The sequence below is a fragment of the Equus przewalskii genome, chromosome 17, assembly GCF_037783145.1.
Source record: "Equus przewalskii isolate Varuska chromosome 17, EquPr2, whole genome shotgun sequence".
NCBI lineage: Eukaryota > Metazoa > Chordata > Mammalia > Perissodactyla > Equidae > Equus > Equus przewalskii.
In genome coordinates, this window is record NC_091847.1 from 56224094 (window position 1) to 56250515 (window position 26422).

The 26422-nt window shown below is 38.1% G+C and overlaps 2 protein-coding genes across 5 annotated transcripts; one reads left to right on the top strand and one right to left on the bottom strand.

Moving 5' to 3' along the window:
- Window positions 1–186: 186 nt before the first annotated feature.
- On the bottom strand, window positions 187–17928 carry PRKRA (protein activator of interferon induced protein kinase EIF2AK2). 3 transcript variants are annotated; one of them, XR_011528455.1, is made up of 9 exons: window positions 17587–17885; window positions 16835–17004; window positions 13636–13717; window positions 11442–11520; window positions 10279–10396; window positions 8982–9076; window positions 3782–3956; window positions 2413–2527; window positions 187–872 (listed from the first exon to the last, which is right to left on the bottom strand). XR_011528455.1 is itself a non-coding variant. In XM_070580342.1 (9 exons), the coding sequence occupies exons 5-9, from the start codon at window positions 11496–11498 to the stop codon at window positions 715–717; spliced, it is 603 nt and encodes a 200-aa protein (XP_070436443.1). In that variant the 5' UTR covers window positions 11499–11520; window positions 12450–12558; window positions 13636–13717; window positions 16835–17004; window positions 17587–17828; the 3' UTR covers window positions 187–714. The 3 variants fall into 3 exon arrangements, 2 of the variants coding, with proteins under 2 accessions (XP_070436443.1, XP_070436442.1); XM_070580342.1 differs by lacking the exon at window positions 2413–2527 and adding an exon at window positions 12450–12558 and having other exon boundaries at window positions 17587–17828; XM_070580341.1 differs by lacking the exon at window positions 2413–2527 and having other exon boundaries at window positions 17587–17928.
- A 47-nt stretch (window positions 17929–17975) lies between these two features.
- On the top strand, window positions 17976–24983 carry PJVK (pejvakin). Of its 2 annotated transcripts, XM_070580340.1 has the most exons (7): window positions 17976–18137; window positions 19970–20037; window positions 20795–20990; window positions 21512–21653; window positions 22851–22968; window positions 24355–24453; window positions 24674–24983. In XM_070580340.1, exons 4-7 carry the CDS (start codon window positions 21582–21584, stop codon window positions 24964–24966), a joined length of 582 nt encoding a protein of 193 aa, XP_070436441.1. In that variant the 5' UTR covers window positions 17976–18137; window positions 19970–20037; window positions 20795–20990; window positions 21512–21581; the 3' UTR covers window positions 24967–24983. The 2 variants fall into 2 exon arrangements, with proteins under 2 accessions (XP_070436441.1, XP_008513713.1); XM_008515491.2 differs by lacking the exon at window positions 17976–18137 and having other exon boundaries at window positions 18549–20037.
- Window positions 24984–26422: the final 1439 nt, after the last annotated feature.

The window sequence follows — 26422 nt, forward strand, 5'->3', positions numbered from 1 at the left end:
GATTCATCACATACATATTTGTAAATTTTTGCTTAGGCCACAGGTTTTTTTACCTTGACTTTCAGAAGCAAACTAGAGATACGTAAATAACAGAACATCCAAATTACAACGTTACTCACAAGAACGGCTAAAAAGAATGGGGCCATAGTCAAGTCAGCAACACTTTAATAAAATGAGCAGAACCCATTATAACAACAGCTCTTTATTACATGGATTCAAATACACAGCAGACCAATCATTTTCCCTGAAATTTAACAATCACATTCAATAAAGCCTGTTAGTGCGTTCCTCAACACTCTAAGGGGCTTCCTTCAAATTAATTCCCTTTACAAAGCCTGCGCAGAGAAGAGGTTAAGCACCAGTAAGACAGACTGTTGCCAGCAGTAGGTTTATTTCTTCTTCTTCTTCATCATCATCATCCACAACAAACATGCAGGTTCTTCCTTCTATGTACATGGCATTGTAAAATGGGTGCTACACTCTGCCTATGGTACAAAGTTTATAAATACAATATACCAATACAAAGTTGAAGCCATTAAAAAGAGCCTAGTAACAACTACCAGGAGGTAATTAAATCTGGAGTGTTGATGGAATCTATGAAGAGATTTAGAAACAACACACAAACTCAAACATTATAGTAAACGTATTACTTGGGAAGGGGCAAAAGGGGAACTTTCTATGTGCTACTGCAGGGTTTTGTAAGTTGTTCCAAGTTCACTTTCTTTCCGCTATTATCTTTAAATACTGCAAAGCATTGTGAGCTGCATCACTCTGTGCATTGCCACAGGAGATCCCAGAGCCATGACAGACTGTGATGGGACTGGTGGACAGCTCAGCGAGACATTGGTACTGTCCGTTGGCACTCAGTTCTTCTGTAATGACATATTCAAACATAAAGATTAATCCCAAGTGCACACAAAGCAGATCCTTTGTAAACACAATACAGGTTTTATTACTGTCCTTCTCCGTAAGCATCCATGGTTTGCTACTCCACTTACTCATCATCTTTGCCATTCTCATAGGAACAAACAAAAAACAAAGCACAATCACTCAGCCACAGCAGTAGTTCTCAAACACAGCTGTGCTTCATAATCACCTGAGGGAACTTTAAAGAAATACAGGTACCTAGGCCTCACCCCAGCCTGCTCAATCAGAAATGCAGGATTTGGGGTTGGAGTGGCCAGATTCCTGCATTTTAAAAAACAAGCTCCCAAAGCAATCCTAATGCGGCTAGTTGAACAGTGTTTGCAAATTACTGAACCACAGCAACTTTCTTAAAATGGAAAAAAACCAGTTGCTAGAGAACTAGAGGGACTGTATTTCCTATTATGAAGTGTAGGGTTCTTTTCAGTAGACATCTGAACCAGGAAACACACGGTTCAGGGCAAGACTTCCCTTGTGCCTTCATGTTCTTTGCTTCTAAGTCTGTGTAGAGAGTCTAGTTCCATATTGTACATGCTTTTTAAAAACAATACCTAAACCCAGGAAACAAAAGTTCTTCTCATCAACTCATGAATCACTCTTACTAAAGATGGCTGAACGAGACAAGAGGAAGAAGTAGAAACAGGTTATGATTTGTTTAAAGTGGTCATGATTAAATGTTATTGTTTCAGCTGGAGTCAACACAGTAGAAAAAACCCAGATACACTGCGGTTATTTAATGTGTGAAGAGGCTTTCCAGTTCTAGCATCCAGGTTCTTTTTTTTTTTAAATTGGGTTAAAATTCACGTAAGATAAAATTAACCATTTTAAAGTGAACTATTCAATGGCATCAAGTACATTCCCAATGTTGTGCAACCACCACCTCTAACTAGTTACAAAACATTGTCATCATTTTATCACCCGAAGAGGAAACATTGTACCCATTTAAGCACTTGCTCCCCATCGCCACTCCTACCCCTGCCCCTAGCAACCACCAATTTCTGGATTAACCTGCACTGGAAATTTCATATAAACGGACTCATATAATATGTGACAATTTGTGTCTGGCTTCTTTCACTTAGTATAATGTTTTTGAGGTTCATCCATGTTGGAGCATCTATTGGAACTTCATTCCTTTTCACGGCTGAATAATACCTCACTGCACATATATACCACAATTGATTTATTCATTCACATTTAGGTTGTTTCCACCTTTTGGCTATTGTGAATAGTACTGCTGTGAACACATGTGTACAGGTATTTGTTTGAACACCAGTTTTCAATTCCTTTGGGTACATACCTAGCAGTAGAGTTGCTGGGTCATATGGAAACTCATTTGGAGAGCTACAAAACTCCTGTTTTCCACAGCAGCTGAACCATTTTACATTCCACCACCAACATATGAGGGCTACAATTTCTCTACACCAGTGCCAGTATTTGTCATTTTCTATTTTCTCCATTATAGCCATCCTAATAGGTATGAATTGGTACCTCACTGTGGTCTTGATTTGCATTTCCCTGATGACTGACAGTGAACATCTTTTCATGTGCTCGTTGGCCATTTGTATATCTTCTTTGGAGAATATCTAGGTTCTTTTGAAGGTAACTGCATAGAAGTTAGCCAAATTAACTGACTTTGGTTTTTAGACTGCTGTTCTACATTTACAAGAACTGTTTAGTTCTTAGAATCAGTAAGAAGCATTTCAAAGGCATTATTAATTCATAATCTAAAAAATTATCTCAAGTTTCCTTCTTTTCCTGGATTCAAAACCTACCATAGATCTATTCATGACATGGCTTATTCATCTCTGTGTCTCAAACACCCAACAAAGTGCAGATACTTAACAAATAATTTTCGAATGAATGGTCTCCCATCAGCCACCTTTTCTGACCATCTGCCTGTAGTAAATTCCCAGGTTCTGCATCATTCTCAGTACAGTAAGACATTGCACCTGACCCATCATTCAATCCCAAAGTAGCAGAGAAAGTCAGAAGTTCTTTCACCCCAGAAACACCCTACTATCCCAGTGCGTACTAGCTACTCTCTAACAAGCTAGGTCCCTAGAGCTCACTGAGGCTGGAATAAGGGATATCAAGTTCTTCACATAGTATACTGATGTTAATTCATAACACCACACACACACACACGCAAGAATGGGCCAGTTATACACTGAATTAAAAGAAAATCTAAACTGATTTGCTTTCCAGTCTGTCTACATTTATCTATCTAAATGATTAAGGGCTAGAGAAAATGTAGATGATGATAGCCTGGATGGGACAAAGCTATAAACTGACTTCCCCGTTTTATCTCCCAGAACCAGCACACGGTGACAAAGTGGAGAGAAGAGGTCTGGCCTCTACAAACTTGGTACTTGTTCTAGAAACACGGGTGCCTTTTTATTTGTCAAGCTGCCTGTCAGGGCTAGTTTAACAAACAGTGTGCATTCAGGGATTCTTCCCTAATTGGGCTCTACCACTGACTAGCTATGGCATCTCAGGCAAACTTCTCAACTTTTCCGTGCCTTACGTTCCTCCCTTACATGTAAGGATGACAGAACCTACTTCACAGGGTTAGTCTGAGGATTCACTAAGTTGAAACATGTAACGTCCTTAGAATACTGCCTGGCATGTAGTAAAACTCTATAATCTTAGCTATTGTTGTTTTTATTATTATAACTGTATACATGTTATGTATTATTATTATTTATAAGAATGGGACATATCAAGGATATATATTACTGCTCTGGTAATTATAGTCAGAATCCATAATCAGTGAAATAAAGTATACAAGGGGTTTTGTTTCTCAAACATTGTTTAAAAAGAAACAGGTTTTGGGATAAGCCAAAAAAAAAAATCATACCTATATCCAAGTATGTTATATTAAAACCTTGTTCCTTGGCGATTTCACTAAGCAGCTGGATGTAATCTGTATTTGGAATACTGAGGAGGCTTCTTTTCAGTAAGTTGATCTTTTCACCAGGAGAATTCCTCAAGGAATGCCAAGTACACCCTAGAGAATGTCCGACTACATTCGTCTGAAAAACAGAGATGAAGATTAAGATTCTTAACTTGGACTGAGTTCCAACACTATTATAACTAAAAACATTTATTAGGCATTGACATTTAATACTTTATAAAACATGTTTAAATGCATACCATTTGGTTAACTTTCCAATTTAAACACTAACAAGTACACACATTTAACAAATACCATGATGCTAAAATAAAAAAAAAAAGGCCACACAGTAATATACAGGAAGTATTTTTAAACACTTTTGAATAGTACAAATGTCTCTCAGTCAAATTTCCTGATTAATTTTCACATTAAGATGTGTAAGATATTTAAGAGCACTATAAACAAATCTGGAAATAATTGAATCTGCCTAATGGAGTGACTTAAAAATTAAAATATAAAACAATTTTCATATCTTTATGGTTTCTTGTATTAAATACCAGGCACTATAATTAATAGCTGTAAAGCAGAAAACAAAGAAACTATAGAAAAGGTGAAATGTGCAAGTTGGTTTTGAGAAGAACAAATCATTCAAATGAAGAGAAGGATGTCAAAAAGTTCTTATGGGACTTATGCCAGAACCCAACTGAACTTAATTTTTTCTGTTTTCTTTATCCTTTTCCACTTTTCTTTATTCTCCCCTATAGTCTTCCCTTTTCACTTCTGTTCTTAGAATGCTTTACATATTTCCATGTTTATATTTCTCAAACTGCTTTCACATTAAAAAGCCAAAACCAACTATTCTCCGAAGTAAGTAGGGCAACCCATCCTTAGTCTTATTTATTACTGGGCCTGACAGAGGTTAAGGGATTTTCAAAAGATCATAGAAATGGTCATGATATAGAATTGAGTAATTTGTTAAGATTTACTAAATAGAATTTTACATTCCATGATTGGAACTTTAAAAAATATCGTTTTTTAAAAAAAATCATAATTTATTTACATAGTAAAAAAAATACCTGCAATAAGAACAAATATATAATGAAGAATAGTCTCTTTTCCTCACTACCCCTTCCCTGAAGACTTCTGTTCCACTCCCCAGAGAAACTTGCCATTAAACATCTCTTCAGTATCCTTCCGTAAGTGTTCTATGCACATGCAAGCACAGACACATACATAATCTCCTTTTTAAACAAAAATGATACCTTAGTTTTCTATATCTTGTTCATTTTTCTCATATCAGCGCACATATATGCACTATATTTATCTTACCAGTCTCAACTATGGGTTTTAGGTTGTTCCCGGTTTCTTGCTTTTAACAACAATATTACAATAAAACTCTTTTGCACTTGGATGACTTTCTGTGTAGAATAATTTCTAGAGGTGAACTGCTGAGTCAAAGAACATGAGTGCTTTTAATTTTGATATATACTTCCACAGTGATTTCTGAACCAATTTCTACCCCCATCAACTGCCTTGGAGGGGGCTGGTTTTCTCACCAGGTATTGTCAAACCGTGTAGGTTAGGTAACCTAACGGATGACAAGAGTACCTTGTTTAACTTGCATGAATGAAGTTGAACATTTTTTTTTTTTTTACCAATTTGTATTTCTTTACTGGGTTGTCTTTTTTATTCATGGCTTAAGAACTTTTTATGTGGTACTGAAAACAGTCCCTTTACAACCATGTGTTCAAAATAATTTCTTCTCATTTTGTTTTTATTCTTGGTTTTACTTACTGATTTTTTGCTGTGCAGTAGGTTTTATGTAGTCAAACTTATAAATCTTTTACTTTACAGCTTCTAGGTTTTAAGTTATGCTTAAAAAGGCTTTCCCCACACTAAGAATTTTAAAAAGGAAAGCTCTTCCACGGTTTCTCATACTTATACAGTTTCAATTCTTATGTTCAAATCTTTGATTCACTGGAAATTTATCGTGATGGAAGGAATAACGTAGCAACCTAAACATATGTCATATACACATGCACAAATATATACACTGTTTCTCCCCAAATGGGGCGGTAAGTTGTTTCTACATCATTTATTGAATAATCTATCCTCTAGCCCACCGATCTGAAATCCCACTGCTGTCATATACTATGTCCCTATGTGGATTAGCATCTACACTGGATTCTCTATTCTATCCTCTGTCTATTTCTGTAATCAGCACCTGTTTTAATTACAACAGTTTTTATTTTATGTTTTATTTTCTGGTAGGGTAAACCCCATCTCCTATACTCTTCCTTGTCAGTTTTCTTGGCTATTCGTGAGAGTTTATTTTTCCACATAAACTTAGTAAAGTTCTAACAAGGCCCAAAATGAATTCTGGTAGATTTTGAGTGACACTGCATTACACTTTTATATATTTACAATACCGAGTCTTCCTATAAAAAACAAAGAGATGGCTTTACACATATTTAAGTTCTGTTATCTCACTCAGTAGTTTTAAGGTTTTTCTCATGTGGGTCCCACACATTTCTTTTTAAGTTTACTCCCAGACATATTTTCCTCCTTTCTACTATTGAAAACGGGATCTTCTATATTATACCTCTTAATATTTATAAGTAGGAAAACTACTGATCTTTTCCCAGTATACTTTTTCAAGATAGATTTTCTATTTTGCCATAAAATGACCCATGTTATCAAGCTTCATAAATTTTGTTAAAGTAATACACACATACAACAAAAAATCAAATAGCAGAGAACTATAAAAGCAACAAATTCCAGCCTCACTCCATACCTACCTTCAGTCCCCTTTCCAGAAGCAATAATTTTTAACTTTCTATTTTTAATTATCCTGGTAGTTACCTTCATAACTCTAAATAACATGAGAAAGCTATTGGTTTTGTATATTAATTTTATGACCAGTTACCTTGATCAAGTCTCTTATTTATAGTAGTATTTCTCCAGGGTTTTACAGGGATATAATCATATTATTTGTAGTTAATGATAATTTTTCTCTCCTCCTTTCTTATTTCTAACCTCTTATTGTTTTCTCTTGTCTAACTATCCTGGATGGTACTTCTAGAACAAGGTTAAAAAAAACGGTGTCAGTGGGCATCCTTGTCTTAGGTCTGAAATTAATGGGAATGGTTGCAATATGTAAATATGTAACCATGATTTTGAGTTTCTTGAGGTAGATGTGTTCGATCACAATAGGGATATCTTTAAAGTGCTTATCAGTAATGACTGTCAAATATCTTTCTGGCATCCACTGAGAGGATTATATGTTTTTCTCTTTTGACCCATTAATGTGGTTAATTATAGTAAAAGATTTACTAACCTTGAAATATTCTTGCATTCCTGAAATAAACTCTATTTGTCTAAAGTATATTATTCGTTTAATATTCTACTGACTGTTTTATTCAGGTGTTTCACCATAAGGGAGATAAGGATTAATCCACAGTTTTTTCCATTGGGATTTGCTACTGTCAGGTTTTGGTGTTAGTGTTATGTTGGTTTTGGAAAACAAACACAGCAGCTTCCCCTATGTTATATATGTTCCTGGGAAGAGTTTAAATGGCATTGGAAATTCTCTCTTCCTTGAAGATTTAACAGAATTCACCTGCAAACCTACTTGTGCTTTGGGATTTTGGTGTCATCTCTGATCCAATTTTAAAAGAAGCGAACGCAATGTTTTGTATTTCTCTATTAAAAAAAGTACAACAAAAACTATATTATTTGCATATTGTCTTTGATATTTTGTCTACAGAATACGCCCTTATTTTATCATAAACTTAGGACACTGCTATAGTCCTCACTTCTCACTTCCCACCTAATATACTATTCTCAGATAAGGCACCACAAGACATACCTATCTACGAAAATCAGAATCTCAATACATCATGTGTAGCCCAATCTTTTAAGCTCTATACTATTGAGTAGGCCCCACTGCCTACTCAATTATCTCCACTTAGAGATTCCATAAATACTTCAAATTCAATATATCCTACATTTAGTTCATTATCTGTTCCCCCTCAAATCCTACTCATCTTCTGTGTTCTCTCTATTATTGAATGGTATCACCATCTACTCATTTGCCAAGCTAAAAATATTTATTTCCTCCTTTTCCCTTACTCCCTACATCCAGTCAATTACCATACCCCATGTACTAAAGTTTTATAAATAATTTTTAAATATATCATTTGAACTGTCACTACGTTAGTATAGGCCACCATCATTTCTCATCTGCTTTCCATAACAGCATTCTGGCAGATCGATCTGATTCTAATATTCATTCAATCACCATAATGCAGCCAGTGATTTCCTTTCTAATGTATCAATTAGACCCTGTCCTTCCCAGATTAAAATTCTTTAAGGACTTTGCAGTACCTTCAGGACAAAGTTCAATGTCCTTAACAGAGCAGTCCCTCAGAGATTTAATCTCTCTTTACCCTTCTGGATTCACTGTTTGAGACTGGCTCCCTCCAACTCTACGTTCTAGTCATATCTAATTACTTAGGGTTCCTAGACTGCATACGATGTTCCACTCCTGGTCTTTGCACATGCTCTTTCTTCTCTCTGCAATTCTTTCCCTCTGTTCTCATCCTACAGATTCTGGCTTACATATTACTTCCCCCAGGAAGCCTTCCCCACCCAAACCCCCCATCTTGGTTGGATCCTTCTCCTGTGTTCCCAAGCACCCTCTGTAAGGACCAGCCTGTGGGGTTCTTTGCTCTTTCGGCAGGCTACAAACTCCTTAAGGGCAGAGACTGTCTTATTTACCATATGCCAGTACCTGGCACAAAGCTTGGCACACAGTATGAGCTCATTACATGTTTGCTCAGCGGATACATGAATGAGTGAATAAAGGGATGGAAAAGCACCATCAACCTGAAGGCACATTTGGCACTACTGGCTTATCCTGTGTAGATCCCATCATGTTTTTCTGAACTTGACTGTGTCTCCCAAGCTCTCTTGACTGGTCACCTCTGTGACCCTGGCTCATATACAGCAAGCTGCTAAAATTGGGGTGGTGTATAACTGAACAATGAAGAGATTTTTAAAAATTGCAACTCTGAAGTATCTATACAGTAAGAAATCAAGGAAAGTTTCCTACGGCAAGAGGTACTTATTGCATTAACATCATAGCTGTCTGATCATTACTCACTAAAGAAATGTGGTTCTCTGGAGAAATATTACTGAATTTAGCAAGAAATTTCTCAGCAGCATTTCTCTTGGCTTGTTTTTTTGATGCTCCCTTTCCTAAAGAAAGAAAAAGAAATGGTCAATTTAGAAAAGAAACTAGTGTCTGTAGAGGATGATCAAATGTCTAAAATATTGTGTTTAATCAAAGAACAACCTCATGGCTTTTATACACCAGACTATTCTTTGTCTGATCTGATATCTTCACTTGTTGTGCTTCAGACAGCTATTAATTCTGACATTTTTGAAGGTATTTCTTTTCTTTAACAGTTTATCTTTAATAGTTACACTTTCACAGTTATATTTCCCTATGCCTAGCTTTAATAAACATACTTGGTTTAATTCTGCCCAAATATTCAAGCTTATCAAGGTCCATCTGAATTACAACTCCTATCTCTCAATGTCTATTTCCTGCGTACAATCTCCCATAAACTGACACCTATGTGGAATTTCTTTCTTTAATAGGAATACGAAGGGCATAGGCGATGCTGTAATTGAAAGACACCACAAATATCATCTACTTCCATGTTTTTGTTTTCCAGATTTAAAAACTGAGACCCAAGGAGATGAAGTAATTTGCCTAACCCTGCAAACCAAGGATTACACTGGGAACAGAAGCAGAGCTCTGTGCTGCTTTCTGCACTGGCCCACACTACCGCTTCAGGGCAAAGAGTTGCTTATTACTTGAAACTAACATCTAACACCAAGGTAAAACTCCATCTCGAGCCACTTTAAAAATGATAAAAACATGCTAGAGAAGTTACAACAGGAATGCTCTCTAATACTTTACTGACTTTTTTCTCACAGTATTGGCCTTTACAACATAGCTGTCACTATAATTCAAAAGGATAATTTCTACTTTATTTTTATATCACTGAAATTTTCTTGCGATCCAGTCTCTTTTTAATCATCTTGTTTTCAAACATAATCTTCTTTTAGTCCTCTTACTGTTGCTTTTTTTCTCCAAAATGAGTTTTTTTAAGTCACTAATATATCAATGAAGACTGTTTAAAGAGTTAATTACTTATTTTGTCTATCCATGATTTCTTAAAATATCAACTAAGAAGTATAAGTATTCTTAAGCTAAATATTTATACTTAAATTCAATTGCAGAAAGTTAGAGACAGTAAAACAGGAGTGTATCAATTTTTTCCCCCACAGGAATATGTGAAAAGAATCATGACAGACATTTCTATGGGCATTTATCATCTGAAAATACTTCAAATGTCTTCAGTTGTATGAGGGTAAAAAGAAATAAGTACCAGTTTCCATAAATGACTCTAGCCTGCAAATTGTGGTATATTCTCTCTTATGAGCAGGTCCTCCCTCCTGGGAAAGGGTATACTCAGGAAGTCTCCAGCCATGATGAATAGCCAATTCCTAAAAAATCGAGATGAGGCGTTAGCAGTAATTTTTACTATGCAATGGCTCAATCACATAAATGATATTCTTTCATGATTTTGATCCCATTTTTATTTATATGTTTGAAAAGAATAATGAGATTCTGCAAGGGAAAAATGAGAGAACACCCTATATTTCCCATAGATATTCCTACATTTTAGATCTCATAAGCCCACAACACCAAAACTGAAGCAATCCTGCCATGAATGGTGTTCTTTCCTTAAGCTACAGTGAGCGGATATCAAAGAGTTAAAACAGAAAGACAAGCTACTGTCGTCCCCTTTGGGAACATCACAGAGGACATCTATAGGTCTCACTGCCATCAGTTCCTAAAGCCTCTCCCCTCCTAGCTACAGACTTCCATCCCCATAGCTGGCTAACTACTGCATTCGATGAAGAGCAGACGAGGAGCAGACACAGCACACAAACAGACCTGGACGAGGTTGAGGAAAGAAGGGGAAGAAAACTACAGACAATCTCACAGAGCAGGAAAGAGACCAAGGGACTGGATGACGGGGAGGTGAGCTGTCCAACAGAGCACATGGATAATCTGCAAGAAGGATATTCTGCATACAGAAATTCAAAGCTGAATATATTTCTTTCTGGTAGAATAAACAAAAAGACTACTTCCCTTTTCTTGAGTTAGGTTACCCAATTTGGGTTCTTTATAAAGTCTTCTGTCTCAACAGAAGTAGAAAGAGGTTTGTCACAAGAGTGGCAAGAAATATTCTTAAAGTATAAAACACTCTACCCATGTGCACTGAGGTCCTGTTGATCTCAAATGAGAATTCCACAAACCAAAGGCAGATACTGTACATGGAAGAAAATCCAAAACGTAAATAAACAGGAAAATAACTTCAAGTTAGTGCTGTAATATCTAATGATCATAACTTGGAAAACAAAATATTACACCACCTTATCTTTAAAATATTAATTCCTTGTCTTAGCCCCTATAATATCATCAATTTATGACATCTTTCTTCAGTAGACAAAATGTTAAGTATGGAAAAACTGTGCGACTTACTTGTAGTGAACCAATGGGATTAAGCTGGTTCTTTGGTTGCTTGGAAGGGTCAGGCATTAAGGGGTCAGGAACTGCAAAGCTAAACATTGTTTTAAAGTGTTATAAAACCAAATAATTTCCCCCAGATTATTAAATAAATGACAAGGTTTTCTATTTAACCCTCTATGCCTTTGCTCTTGTTCCTTCTACATGAGATGCCCCTCTCCGCCCCACCTTCTATGAGAATCTGATCTACTCATCAGCCAAGGTATATCTCAAATGCTACTTTCTCTAAGAAACCTATCCTTTTACCCCAATGGAACATAATTACTCGCTCTTTTGAACCATTATAACATTTGGTTTGACTCTTTCTCAAGCAAATTATTTTACCATAAATTATACACTCTTACAAATACACATAATTTGTCCATCCCTCACCATACCTCTCCCCTGTTCAGACTGTAAAATCCTTGACGGTAGGGCCTGTCTTACTTACCTTCATAAACCTTGTAGTGCTTTGTATATAATAGGTGCTCAATAAAAATGTATTTAAATAAAATATACTACTGTTACAATTACACGAAAAGGGAAGAATGACTATTAGTCAGGAAATTTAGCCTGGCAATGTGAATGACAGAGATCCTAAATGTTGTTTTCTCATCCAGAGAATTATGGAAGAAAGATCTGTTGACTTATCATCTGCTCTATGCTAGAATAATCCTCCCAAGATTTATACGCATCCCGCATAAAATAGATGGCCTGCATGAATCTGGTTTCAGCAAGTGGGAATCGTGATCAGGGAAAAAGAGAACAATCTCTTGCAAGCAGTCCGAAATTACTAGTTTCTTGGGTGAGAGGTGCCTAACACTGAATAAGCTGCAGAAAAAGGTTACCTACAGCTGGACCACTGCAGAGTCATTTCTCCCATGACAAATGAGGTTTACTTATGGCCACCTGATTTAAGTTTGTTTCCTAACTGCCAGAATTTCACGCTTTACATAGGCTGACGAGGTACAAATATTCACTTACAATGCACACGCCGAAGCTACCCAAATAATTGTGATGGAGAAGTGAGAAAGTCTCTGTATTAAATCAGGCCACTTTAGGCCTGATTACAGCTTAGTAATCCCCATCTTATCTGTCAAGAAGCACAAATATATAGTAAAGTTTGTTAGCGTTTTTTGCTGACAAAGTGAAGTGCCCAGGTGCAGAAAGGACACTCCGTACACTCATTTCTATGAATATACTCAACACTATGGGTTGACCTTTGGGCTGCACAGAAATAGCACGGCCATCAACGGTGAGAGGAAAAACCAATACCTGCCATGCCATTTGGCATGTCTAGAAAGCTAGCATAAATCAATTATAATGTATGACCATAAAGAATCAAGCATCATTTTGTAAGATCCAAGGCTTGTCACTGGTTAGTTCCAAACCACCCAAATGGTTTAGAATGACTTAGAAAGGAGGAGCACTGCATGCAAGCCTAAATACATCTCTAAGCCAAAAGTTTTGCTATGGATGGGGAACAAAAAAACCACCCTCAATTCCCATGGGCTTCTGCTGTCAGCTATGAGCAGATTATACCAGATTACATTCCAAGTATATCTGAGTGCACGTAAAGAAGAATTTGAAGGCACACCACGCTGCAGGGTGTGCTCATCAGAAACCAAAGGACAATGCTTCATGGTGCATGAGTTGCTCCAGGACCAACTCTCTTTCCAAAAGCGCCTAGAGTGACAACAAATTTATTTTGGAAAGATATGTCAAGAATTAACACCCCACTTAAGATCCTCTGTATTTGGTATACATTCTATAATACAAGGAAATCTCTTTGTCTCCTTCCAAATTGGAATTCCTATAAGAGTACTTTTAGCTGATCTTTTTCCACCTTGTTCTCTTTAGTGTAGAAATAATTAAAGTCTTAATACAGTAAGATATTTGCCAGAAAAACTCTGGTTTTCTACTGTTGCACCCCATCTGGAAAAAACAATGCCTAGTTCATAAAAACCTTCATTTAATAGTTACTTACTGGATTTAATTTCTTAAGGATAAAGTTGTCTTTAATGGATGACAGGTTTTTACAGGAAGTAGAATTTTCGAGCTAGATACTAATGATTGTTCACTTTCTTGCTTTTGTGAGCATGTTTAAACTTTTAATCTTACCTCAGCCAAGATATTTTTGAGCTGCAGAATACAAAAAAGTTTAGCTCACCAAATACTTGCATTGGCTTTCAAAATGTTTATGGCAGCCTCTGCAGCTCTATGTTTCGCCAGCTTCTTACTTGTACCTTCACCTGAATTAAGATTAAAAAAAAATCTTTATACCCTGTGAAAATGTGAGGCTTGCACATAACGGTTTTCATAATACAAAATAAAGTCACGACAGGTTTTATACATACACACTAAGTAATAAAAACATATACTATATACAGTTATTCACTGTAATAAAATATTCACAAGAAATTAACATATTAAAAATGATTTCAGAAGTTCTATGTATTTAACTCTGCACATACCGGTATAAAAGATCCTTATCTACATTATATATGTTTATTACATAAAATGGTAATAAAGTAGACCATGTCACACCTTCCGAACAAATGCAACTTAGTATTTAACTCTAGAAGAAATTCTGTAGCAAGAAGTCTCCTTTAAGGAAGCCACTTACAGCAACACTGTCTGACAGTAGAATGTGCCGAAATTTATTCCAACAGTCCATCCTCTACTGGATTAACCCCTCTGATTGGCTAAGCAGTCATGGCCACATGCTGGGTATACTGGGAGAAGTTTATATAGGGAAGAAGGTCAGAGCTTATGTTACGTGTCTTCCCTATATCTGTATCCCTTACAAGGGTAGCTAAGGGGGCAGCAGGGGACAGGCCTGACTAATCACGAGACTGATGCCTAACTTTAGAAAGCAATCACACCTGGTAAATGGTGAATTCAATCTTTTTTCTTCTGAGTTCAAACTAGGTGTTGAGACCCTCTGAAACTGTTATCAGAATGCTGCTGTCCATTCCTCTGGTGTGGAGGAAAGAAATGGGACACGGAACAAATTTCAAGTGTGATCCTCAAGAGTCAGAGGACACACAAACAATACTTATTCATCCACTAACACAGGTGTTAAGCATACATTGGAGAACTAAACAGACTGCCTGCCCTTAAAAAGCACACAACCCAGGGAGGGATTTCGTCTGTAAACAGGCATCTGAAATATGGAATGGTATGTGTTACGACACGCCTCAGTGCAGGCTGCAGGAGGCACACAAAAGGGGCAGCTCCCAACTCTTGGGAAGGGTTCAGAAAGGTTTCATGAAGGAAGAGATAGCTGAATGGAGACCTGAAACATCAGTTAAAGCTAGCAGGGTGAAGAGAGCGGGGGGTTAGGAACAGCATTCTAGGCAGAGAAAACACACCTGCAAAGAGGTAACACAGGACAGGATGTGCTCAAGGGCCCCAAGTAGATGGGTACAGTAAGAGCCCAAGGGGAGGAATTTTGAGACAAAAGGCTAGAGAGTTGGAGGGGAGAGGGAGAGCTCAAGGAATAGTCTCTTAAATTTGTTTCTAAAATTTAATGTGCATAGGAAATGCCCGGGAATTTTGTTAAAAGGCAAACTCTGATCCAGCATGTCTGGCATGGGGCCTGATATTCTGCATTCCCATCAAGTGCCCAGGGGATATCAATCCTGCTGCTGATCACATTTTGAGAAGCAAGGTTCTAAGTCATACTAAGAAATTTGCATTTATCCAGAGGTTGATGGGGAAACCAATGACTGGATTTTAAGCAAAGGAAATAACATGAACAGATGTGAATGCCAGAGAGAACACTCTGGTTGGCCCGTAGAGAATGGACATCACAAGACTAGAAGCTGAAAGAGCAGCTACAAGACTGTAGCTATAACCCAAGTGGGAGATGGCAGTGGCCCGGACAGTAGCAATGGGGAGATGAGAGAAGCAGACAGGTTTAAGAGATATTTAGGAAGTAGGGCTTGGTGACAGTCTGGACAAGGGGAAGGAGTCAAGAAGATGAAACCAAGATTTCTACTGTGAGCAAATCAGTGATGGTGGTGGCTTTCCTGGGCTAGGGAATGCAGGGGGAATGGATGTGAGAAAGAAGAAGATGGATTCAGTTTGGGACAATAAGAGACTGAGGTGACTTCCGGTCACCCAAGTGAAGATGTCCAGCAAGCACAGGCTGACACACTGTTCTTTAAGTGGGCCTGGGCTGAAGATAGAGACTTCAGAATTCAGCCTTTTAGATAGTATCTGAAGATGTGGAGGCAGATAAGCTTGAACAAGACAGGGCAGCATGAGAAAAGGTGGGGGCCTACCTAGGCAGAACAGTTGTTACAGGTTGTTAACCTCCGATCTAAAACACACTGATGGAAAAAAGGCTACTACTTCTTGAATTTTCACTAAATATTTAAAAATAGACCAGATAAAGCACTAATGCAATGTTGATTCTATAGTTCATATGAGGGATCTTCCAGCTAGCACCTACAATCCACCTAACTCATATAGACAAAAAAGCTTCAAAATTTTCTTCAAGTGGCTTCTATGAAAATAGCGGACTCCAGATTTTCAGGGACACAAACAAATGATAGCTTCAGATTACCAGATGGTAGAACTTCAGCCTTCCTACTGAATTTTCTTCTTGGTATTATTCCAAATTAAATTTAGTATTCAGTATTTTTTATGTTTCAATTAAATAAGATACATAAGAAATAAAATTTCTAAATCTACAAATGGGCAACTTCAGTTATCATTTGCTCAAGTTCACAGACCATAATAAAGCTGAATCTGAATTGTGAAACGTCGATGCCATGTGACTCTGGGCACACTACTTAAAATCTCTCTCAACCTGTCTTCTCATGTATAAAAAAGGAGATAACATCTTATTAAAATATCTGTACAGAGTCAGGATCTAGAAGCTGCTATGCGATACAGTGTATTCGAGCCTTCTGCCTTCCTCATTTTGCTTGGATACAGAATCGAGTGTGGTACAACGGGCCCAAAGCGCCAAATGAGTCCGTACCTAGACAGTAGAGGCTCCAAAAATTCTGAGGTTATGACTCCTGGCATCTGCTATAATCTATGAAAGTGGACAGCACCTACTGATGCAGCTATGACTGCTCCTAGAACCTTCCTGCTTCTCCCTAATTCTTGGAAGAATCCTAGGAGAATCCTAAGGTATGTTTGTGAGCTTCTCTTGGTATCTGGGGAAGAGAAAATTAGGGAAAGAATCAGATGAACTTGCAAAGTTTCAATGACCTGAGATGAGAGGTCTCAGTTTCAAGAGCCTGCTCCTCACAGCTGTCTCCGGTAAAAACAGCACTTTTCCGAATTGAAAAGCAATACCAAGTCTTGCCGGCCAACCCCCCTGGTCATCTGGGTTAACTGCGCATACAGACCTGTGCACGTTATGTCACCAACTGTTACTCTGAAGGTGAAAGTGGGCACGTGTATTTGCACATCCGATCTTTCACATTCATAAACCGGGATGTTCTTGGTCTTCATGCCGTATTCGTGTAATACCTGAATCGGTGTTTTCCCTGGCTTAGCTGTAATCATCTTGCCCAAACTGCAAAAAACAGAAAAAGGTGTGCTTTGCATGCCAAAGCGGGAAGGGAGGCAGAAGCATACAGAGGCTAGTTTTGACCGCCACCAACGGTGACGCGGGAGGCGCGGAAGGTCCCCGGCAGCCAGTGCCAGGGCCGGCGAGGAGCGCCAATCTCCCGGCCCCGCTGCAGTGGGCCCCGGGCAGGGGCGGGCAGGGGCAGGTAGGGGGAGGGAGGTCTGTAGGGAGATAACTTGAATACCAGCAGGAAGCATTCGCAGGGGACCAGAGCGGACACTGGAGCTGCAACCTCTCCAGACCAAGCCCACAAATACCTTCCGAGGGTGGCGGCCGCGCGCCACCTCCGCCCACCCTGCCCACCGCCCGCGGCCGCAGGAGGGGCGGGGCCAGGCCGCAGACCCCGGCCCGCGCACCGCCGAGAGGGCGGGGCCGAGCACCCGCCGGTCCGCCTGCAGCCGCGGGGGCGACGGCGCCGGGAAGGGGCTTTACCCAGAATGCAGCTGGGAAGCCGGCTCCCCCGCCCCCGCCTCTCCTGCCCACCGCTCCCGGCCCTGCCGTCTCGGCCTCCACTGCCCGGGCGCTGACCTGAAGGTCCCGCTGTCCTCGCGCTCCAGCGGCGGGGCCGCGGCGCGATGCCTGCTCTGGGACATGGCGAGAAGGGACGGCTCGGCGGCCGGAGGAAGAGCGGTGCGGAGCGACGTCCTCGCTCCCCGGGTCGGCCGGTCCCCGAGCGGAGAGCTCCAGCGTCGCCACCGCCGCCGCCTCCCCTCCTTCCACTCCCCCTCTCCTCTCAGCTTGCGTCCCTCCTGCGAAGGGGACGGGCGGGGGCGGAGGCGGAGCCTCGGTGTGGCAGCGCCGGCCCGGCTCCCGGCCACGCCCCCTCGCGGCCCGGGCTCCGTGCCCTTCTCCAGGCCCAGCCCCGCCCACCCGCTCCCGGTCCCCTCGGCGCCAGCCCCGCCCACCCCCTCCAGGTCCTGCCCCTCGAAGCCCGGGCTCTCGGGAGGTCCAGCCCGTGCCCCGCCTTCGGCCCCCGGCTTCTGGGCGGCCAGCAGCGCCAGGCCGCAGTTCTGTGTCTTTATACGGAGGTTATTTCCTGCCCGGAGAGGCTTGTCCGGCAGGCAAGCCTCACAGAGTCTGTAAGGCCTGAAGCTCAGCCTTTTTTTTTGGCGGGGGAGATAGGGGGATGGATGAGGGTTGCGTCACTTTAAGAAAAAGATTTGAAAATTCCAAATGCAAAATTGCTGGAGAGCCTCCCCGGGCCTGGCCCCGAAGCTTGAGACTCGCGGAATATCCGCTCCTGAGGGCTGCGGGGGGCTCTTCCGGTGCCCACGTTGCCTTTGGGAGCTCGCGGGGACGTCCTCAGAACCGCCCCCCCCCCCCCTTCTGCGGCGTGGGCTCCATTGTCTTCTAGGCTTTCGTCGCGAGACGAATGCAGGGCCAGCAGATCCCAACAAGACACGTTGGGTGTAAACGAAATCTTCCTGTGGACTGGATTCCAATTAAATGCTCTTTCTGCACACCTGTGTTGGTTGTAATGGCGTTTGCCTGGGATGCACCACCTTTGATGGGGTCAGACAGCGACAAGAGATGTACCGCTTCTCTAGGAGTTTACTAGCCACTTGGAGAAATTACTCGGTGTGCTTTCTCGGTGTTCTGGAAGATTGTTTTGCACAATAGTATTTGCAGGACGGAATATTATTAAAAGCTTATCTTTTGGTTGCATGTGAGCCCTGGATGCTTGAAAGCAAGTGAAAAAAATTGTCTAGAATCCCATAAAATTGATTTATAGTATTTGAAGCTCGAATTAAGCCTATTCTCTCTTCTTTCCCCTACCGCCTCTATATGTGTATGTATATCGAGTACTATCTACTAATGTTGTTTTAATGAATATCTTATCCTAAGTACCACATAGCCACTATTTCACAATAGATTAACATCCACATAACTATGAAATACATTTCAGCATTCAAATTTGTTTCTAAAATTTATTTTTAGCTACAAAATTCCTTTAAAAACAAGCCAAAGCTGTATATAACTCTTTAAAGGTTGGTTAACTGGAATAATGTGATGAAACAGAAAGAAAATAAATGCAGCAGGACCCCACTTCAAAGAGATATTGTCTATGTGCCAGCTTCTAAGTAAGAAACCTACGTGTCAGGATACACTTATTTATATGTAATGTGGCTTTCATTTGGTATTTTATAAAGATCTGCATATAATTGTTTCCTTATATTCTGTGAATTTATGTTTTATATTATTCACTTGGTTTTGTAAGGATACAAGAAAAACGAATGAAATGCTCGAACAATGAACTGTGTACCAAAAGAATTCAAAACAGCACTTTTCTGTTGCCAAAATTGGCATGATGCACTTGTGAAGGAGTTCCCTTTGGACTAGGTCCACAGTAGATGGTGTCCAGCGGTAATGTTAGTACCTAAATGGCATTGTTCCCAGAGGGCTATATGCTTCCAGCAAAACTGACAAACCGCTATCAACTGTGACCTTCATCAAAGACATTGGTAGTATTTTATAATTACTAGCTTTCTGTGTATATTTTAGTGCTATAGACTGCAATTCCAAATTAGACTTGCTTTTAGTGTATCATTTTACATGGTTGATCTATAATTCATTACCTGAGCACACCAGGGGAGGCAGTGTTGTGAATTGCACGCTGGTAAACTACTTGATGAAGCTATGCTTTGTATTTTTAACATGTATAATTATATTTAAAATCAAGCAAGGCTTAGTTTTGTGCCTGATGTTCTTTGAAAATATGGATTTCTTATCTGAGGGTTGCAGTTGATGATGTTTTAGTACTATTTAATATGTTTGCGGCTGCTACCAAGAGCTTTGTCAAACAAGTTGGAGATGGAGGGAGATTAGTTCCTGTTCCAAGCCTCAGTGAGGCTGACAAATACCAACCTCTAAGTCTGGTCGTGAAAAAGAAGCGATGCTTTCTGTTTCCTAGATACAAGTTTACCTCAACACCTTTTACACTGAAAGATGTTCTTCTAGGAGACAGAGAAATTTCAGCTGGTAAGTTTAAATGTCTGTTTGGGAGTGACTACTCATTTAGCTACATTATTGGTAATCTAAACATAGATTGTTTATACTACTTATGCTTGTAATATTTACACATTTTCATTGATAAAAGTAATTTTTATTACTATGGCAGTAATAATATTATTAGATGAATAATGCCTGTAGTTTATATAATATCAAATCTCATTAATTGAATAATTTTCAAACCTATTTTATAAGATTATTGCCTAATCTTATTTTAATTATTTTGTAAATTGTTTTAACCAAATCAACTTAGAACATGACATAATATATTTCTTCGTCTATAAAATGGCGTATTGTTGGCTCTTACCTATCTCACATGGTCAAATGAGATGAAAGTAATTTATATTTTTTTTATGATTCGGTTATTACAATTGGTAAACTGAAATGAATTGCAGGCCGGATTAAATTGACATTTGACAAATTATTTCTTGTAATTTTTTCTTTCAACCTTTTCTTTCAACTTTTCTTTCAACCGCCCAGTGGATCTTGATGCTTAAGAAGTTCTGTTGGCCAAACAGATAATTTGAGTTCATTTTAAGTACTCTGGCTATTTATTTCTTCTTGCAGTCAAATTAATTGAATTGCTGTTTTTAATCTTGGTTTGATATGTTGCCTTTCTCAATATTTGGGTAATTGAGTCTTAAATAGTAAAGTAAAGTGCTAATATATATAATCTACATTAGATGAATTCAAGACATTTAAAAAGTATTAATTTCCATTCTTAAAGGTATTTCATCTTATCAGTTACTGAATTATGAAGATGAATCAGATGTTTCACTCTATGGAAGGCGAGGCAACCATATTGTGAATGACGTTGGGATTAACGTTGCTGGATCAGATTCCATTGCGGTAAAAGCTTCATTTGGTATAGTAACCAAACATGAAGTGGAAGTATCGACATTACTCAAGGAAATTACTACACGGTCAGTATAATAATCCTTAATATACTTCACTATTTTCATTAGATATTTTGATTACATAAACTTCATTACAAAGAATGCTTAAAACATTCAGGTTATATTTTTACTAGTGTAATTTATTTGATTTGTTTGAAATACTACGAATTAGTAATATATCCAAACTTTGGTAGATATCCAAAATCATTTGGTTTTAAACAGGATTTTTAATTGTTCCACAAAATCACTTTGGCTCTACACACATTTGCTAAATTATTAGATTAAAAGAATATAGGAATCTGTTTGCAACAAATCTAAGAGTCTTCTCCAACATACTCCTGTAAGAAGCATGTTTTAAGAAAATAGAAAGGAGAAGCAGATTATTCAAGTTGTTTTGAGCATTCTTTCTGATTTGTATTAGGCCCGCCTGGATTTACTTTGAGTTAAGGTGGACTGTGAATGAATAACACCTGATTGCAAAGAATGTGTTTGATTATATGTAATTAGATGTTACAGATTTTTGTGAATGTCTCTCTTCTTTATTTTAGAAAAATTAATTTTGACCACAGCTTGATACGTCAGTCAAGGAATAGCAGAAAGGCTGTACTGTGCGTGGTCATGGAAAGCATTCGAACCACACGACAGTGCTCGCTGTCTGTGCATGCTGGCATTCGTGGGGAAGCCATGCGGGTAAACCACACTCATTAGGCTTCTCTTACTAAAAAACTGCAATGGGAATTTTTACAAAGTATTCAATTTCTAATGAGACGTGTATTTTGTCAGATGTTGAGAGTAAAGAGCTGCAGTTCTTTACAGGATTTTGCACAATAATGGTTTTAGAATATGAAAAAAATCCAAGAAAGTATGGATTCTAAACGTGTAGTATAATGCAAACAAAACACGAATCATTGTGAAATAATGTGTGTATTGGAGTCCCTCCTATTACAGTTTAAATGCATTTTAAGAATAAAAATTGAATGCTTATATTAAATTCTTTGACTTTATTTTTAAGTGATTTTTTTGTTTATACTTGAATTTTTTAAGTTGAATTTATATATATATATATATTTTTTTTTTAAAGATTTTATTTTTTCCTTTTTCTCCCCAAAGCCCCCCGGTACAGAGTTGTATATTCTTCATTGTGGGTTTTTTAATTAAATCAATTTTCCTAAAACAATATTGTCAATGACAAAGATGCTTCATTCAATGTTAAATCTTTTTTAAAAAATCTTGAAAGTTATTTGTTTAATTTTTAGCTTGATGATGATACTATTAGTCCTTGTCATTCACATAATAATGACACATAATAATGAATTGATTGGTTTTATTAAAACCAATTGCTAGAAAGATAGGGCTTAGTGATCATCTTTTTAAGTCTTTGCAAATAGAGGTTCTGTTCAGTGGCTACATTTAGCTGCCCACCAAATTGTTTAACATTGGATCATTTTGAGGGCACAAACTGAAACATTTACTTAATTGTTGGTGATTGCTTTGGAAAATAAGTTGATGGTTGCTTTGGAAAGTTGCTGAAAGCTCTGGGGGCTTTGGAACAGTAGACAAGGTAGGCGAAAAACAACTGTAGCACTTAGACTCAATTAGTTTGCAGTTGAAAGAAAAATGCCAGAGAACATTACTGTTGTGGTAGCACTAATCATTGACTCCGATACCAAAGTAAGTGAGGAAGTGGTGAGTGGTGTTTCCTAATATAGATCATGGGTCCCCACTGGATCATTTGGGCCTCTGCTATAAACTGTTTAATTCAAATAGGATAATTTTTGGAGTAGTGTTTTTTTGGTGGGATTGTAGGAAATATTTTGTTTCTCCATAAAGCTATCCTTACATGTTATGCTCCTTAATAATGTTATTTAATTTATTTATTTAATATAGTTTCATTTTATGGATGAACAGAATCCCAAGGGAAGGGACAAAGCTATTGTTTTTCCAGCACACACAACCATAGCTTTCAGTGTTTTTGAACTCTTCATTTACTTGGATGGTGCCTTTGGTGAGTGAATGATTTGCATGAAACACTGAAATGATTATATTTTTAAGAAGAATTTAATGGGAAACCCTCTCTCTCTGAGTGTCTAAATATAGAAGAATGATGCTGTCAGCTGTCAATCTTATGCTTGGGCGAAGTAGCTGGGAAAGACCCTCTGGTCCCTACTTACCCAATACCTCTTTCCTGCTTCTTGGTGATACCCGACTTACAATAATAGATAAGAGCTAAAATGCAATCCACTGACAAAGTGTTCCTTGACTTACACCGGGAGATAATAAATGACCTTCTAATATGTAGTTTTTGATGATGGCAAATAGAGGAGTAGGTAGACAGTAAGATGCTTGAAGGTATCAGGATGCCCAAACTAGGGTACACAAAGACAACTCTTCTTCAGTTTTACCTGTCATAGACCCAGCTTCCCAACTCTCCCTAGAAAATAACTTTAAAAGTACAAACGCTTCTTTTAAAATTGTCGCCTTATATAACACCTCCTTGCAGCTCACTCTAGATCTCTACCTTTCACAGGCCTTCAAGATTAGGAGGCCAGTCAGCTCAAGGCTGGGGATAGCCCAAAGGACTAGGCAAGGGAGCCCCCCAGCTGTGCTCATTTATAAACATTTTTAGACCTGTTTTTGTTTCTGCAGTTCTGTAGGAGGAGGGAATAGGGAGACCAGAAACAAGACAACACATGATAATTTTTATTTGGGACACTTCAGTAGGAGGTTTTTATAATTATATTGATTGTTAGGAGGAGTATAAACTGATAGAACTGATGTATCCATCAAAATTTAAACTGTGCATATACTTTAGCCTTACTTACACTTTTAGGATATCCTACAGATATACTTAGACATATGTGAAATGATATGGGTATAAGGATATTTAGTTCATAATAGCAAAAAATTGGAAATAAGCTTGATATCTCTTATCAGCAACTAGTTAAGTAACGGTGCATCCACTATGAAGCCATTAAGAATGAGGTAGCACTATAGATCCTGACATAATCTCTAAGAGACATTTTAAAGAAATGTGCGCAGTGTGTAACTATTTGAGCCTAAAGAATTTTATATATGTACATTCATACACATGTATTCCTTTATGCTTGTAAAATATATGGAGTAATTCTGGAAGAATACACAAGAAACCTAACAGTTGTTACCTCGGGGGTGGAAAAATGAGGCTAGGGTCAGGGTAGACTAGCGATTTATTTGTCATTGTATTCCCTTTCTGTACTCTTCATTTTGTATTATGTGAATGTTACCTTTTCCAAAAATATGTAAAATTTAACTTAAAATGAATGGCATGTACTAGAATTTATCAACTACAACTAAAAGTCCCAATAAAATGAGTTGTTCAAGTTACAACATCTTGTAAAATTTTTTTTTATAGACCTTTGTGTCACTTCAGTGTCAAAAGGAGGATTTGAAAGGGAAGAAACGGCAACATTTGCACTGCTCTACAGATTGAGAAATATACTATTTGAGAGAAGTATGTCCATTGAAGAGTATTTCAAATATATTTTTTTCTTCTCTGATTAACGCTTGAGGTTATCTATTCAGTAATCCTGTCGGTTAAGGAAAAATTTAAATTTAAAAGCCACATAATTTCTTGCCTGATGGTTTAGATTCATGTAGTGTTTATAAATGCAGATTGGTTATACATTTTTTATTGTGACTTCTAACACATTTCTCTGTTTTTGTCCTTTTAGATAGAAGAGTGATGGATGCCATTTCTCGCTCACAGCTTTACTTAGATGATCTTTTTTCTGACTATTATGACAAACCTCTCCGCATGACTGATATTTCACTCAAAGAAGGGACGCATATCCGAGTTAACTTACTTAATCACAACATTCCAAAAGGACCTTGCATACTCTGTGGAATGGGGAACTTTAAAAGGGAGACGGTTTATGGGTGCTTTCAGTGTTCTGTCGACGGGCAGAAGTATGTGAGACTTCATGCAGTTCCTTGTTTTGATGTCTGGCACAAGAGAATGAAATAAAATGAAAAATGAATGTACCTTGCTGGTGTTTTAGGTGCAACTATGCCACACACTTTTTCCAAAATTCCAGAGGTTCACTTTGATGAATTGTGGCAAATTAAAAAGGGAGAAGAAAGAGAAATTAACCTGTCTGGGCATCATTCTCCTCATCTGTAAAGTGCAGATCATAATAGTGTCTACCTCATAAATTGTCATGAAGACTGATGATATTGTTTATATATATTATAAAAAGGTTTAAATATAAAATTCAGAATATAGATGTTCCTTCATAAAATCTGCCAGTCACTTCAGAAATGTTTTTGGGATTTAGTCTATCATTTTAGATAACTTTACATAGAGATTTTTTTTCCTGATTTCTCTCCCCAGTACATAGTTGTATATTTTTAGTTGTGGGTCCTTCTGGTTGTGGCACGTGGGACGCTGCCTCAGTGTGGCCTGACGAGCGGTGCCATGTCCGCACCCAGGATCCGAACCAGCGAAACCCTATGCCACCAAAGTGGAGCACACAAACTTAACTACTCAGCCACGGGGCCGGCCCCTAGAGATTTTCTAAATATCAATTTTATTTTTAATCGGTCTTTAATTCAACATTTAAGGATGGCAAGAGTGCACAAGTGGCGACTTTATGGTGCTTTAACTATTGCCCTAGGTCTGGCAAAATGAGAAAAATGTGTTAATAATTTACTGTAATCCTAAATGTTTAATTGGAGTATCAAATTAAAAGCACAGAGCTCAGCGTGGGGTTTTGTGTACAGAGTTAACAGGGTGACTGATAGTAGTAATGGGCTGCCATTCTGTGATGTACATATGCTTACTAGTTTTGTTTTTATAAATCTCACTACTGTCATTTTAAAGGTAAGGCAGCTAGGACACATTTCTTTTCTCCTTTGAAAATGTTTAAAACATTTAACATATTTAGTTCTGGGAGATCTTTTTCATCTACTCTGTAAGACATCTGAATTTTTCATACACAAACAACCAAAATTATTCATTTGCTGTACACCCTTATTAAAATAATTGCAAAAATGGTATGTTGAAATTCTAGAACTCAAAATGTATACTTAAAGCACTCACTATTAGGTATATGCTTATGAAGGCATAAAGCAATTGTGTAAATACAAAATACCTGTATACTTTATGTATTAGAATGATTAAAATTTTATTTTTTAATTATTTAAATGTTTATTAGAGTTTTAGAGTAAATCTCTCATTTAATATCATCTATAGGTTTTTAAAACATAAGTTTGAAAGCACTTTGTATGAAAATGGGACGGAAAGGTTAGACTTATAGTTTCTCTTAAAGAATAATTTCCTTATCTGTTTTTTTCACTGTATTTTTGTTTTGGGCAGCATATATGATTCAAATGCAATATGAGTATACTGATCAAAAGAAGGCTCTAGTGACTTTTTTGTATGGATATAGAGAATGAGGGCAGTTTCCAAACCAAAACATAAG